The 1,102-nt window shown below is 37.1% G+C and overlaps 1 protein-coding gene across 1 annotated transcript in view; it reads left to right on the top strand.

The window, feature by feature from the left end:
• The window catches only part of LOC106875954 (uncharacterized), a 168,367-nt gene extending 167,644 nt beyond the window's left edge, over positions 1-723 (top strand). The window contains exon 3 of the mRNA XM_052976830.1: positions 719-723. Within this exon, the coding sequence (XP_052832790.1) occupies positions 719-723 (5 nt within the window). The remainder of the gene's footprint in view (positions 1-718) is intronic.
• The last annotated feature ends 379 nt before the right edge of the window (positions 724-1,102 follow it).

Below are 1,102 nucleotides of genomic sequence, written 5' to 3'. Positions count from 1 at the left end.
GCCTGTTGCTGGCACACCTTAACCTTTCTGCTTTCGCCACAACGGTTACTACTACTACTACTACTACTACTACTACTACTACTACTACTACTACTACGACAACAACAACAACAACAAAAACAACAACTACTACTACTACTACTACTACTACTACTACTACTACTACTACTACTACTACTACAACAGCTACTACTACTACTACTACTACTACTACTACTACTACTACTACTCACACCATCAACAACACTAATCGCAACAGCCACCAACCCTATTATTTACTTTTCGATTCTCCACCATCATCATCATTACCACCTCACCCCCACCATCACTATCACAAACACTATTACTAATATTGTACTTCCAACTAAGTTTGTTGTGACTAATGTAACTCACCGTCGCCATAACCACCGTGAAACTACTACCATCATAACTACCATTAGCATCACCATCACTACTACTACTACTACTACTACGACTACAGTTGGCTGTGAGCAACTGATTTACATTTCCTTTTCCCATTCTAAGCCCCTTTCTGCCCCTACCAATATAAATACAAGCGTATTTATGGACGTCGTGTACTCCTTGTCGTCAGCTGCCATAGAGAAATAGTTCCTTCTGATTAAAGTAAATGCGCGTTTGAAAGTTTGAAATTAAATCAAAGAGTTCAGAAGAAGGAGTACAAAATTTGCACATTTAATATTACTTTTTTCTCCATTAGTATAAAGATCTTAAAATTCCAAGTCGTCGGTAGCCATGTGTAGCACTATTTCATCCTTCTATAAAATCGACAGCCGGACATAACCCAAGGGAAACAAATAACATTAAATCAAATATTTTACAGTTTAGAAGGCATTCACAAACACACATACGCGCATACATACATAGGAACGTAGACGCACACACATACAGACATACACACACACACACACACACACACACACACACACACACACACACTCATACACTCATGTGAGTGTATGTGTGTATGTATACATATGTATATGTGTGCATATTACACATACATGCATATATACATGAATATATACATATATAAACTTGGAATGGATGTGTGGCGTTCAGTCAAATTATATATATATATATA

The sequence above is a fragment of the Octopus bimaculoides genome, chromosome 25 (assembly GCF_001194135.2).
Source record: "Octopus bimaculoides isolate UCB-OBI-ISO-001 chromosome 25, ASM119413v2, whole genome shotgun sequence".
NCBI classification, from domain to species: Eukaryota; Metazoa; Mollusca; class Cephalopoda; order Octopoda; family Octopodidae; genus Octopus; species Octopus bimaculoides.
The sequence above is the reverse complement of the archived record's forward strand: the minus strand, read 5'-3'. Positions and strand labels throughout refer to the sequence as shown.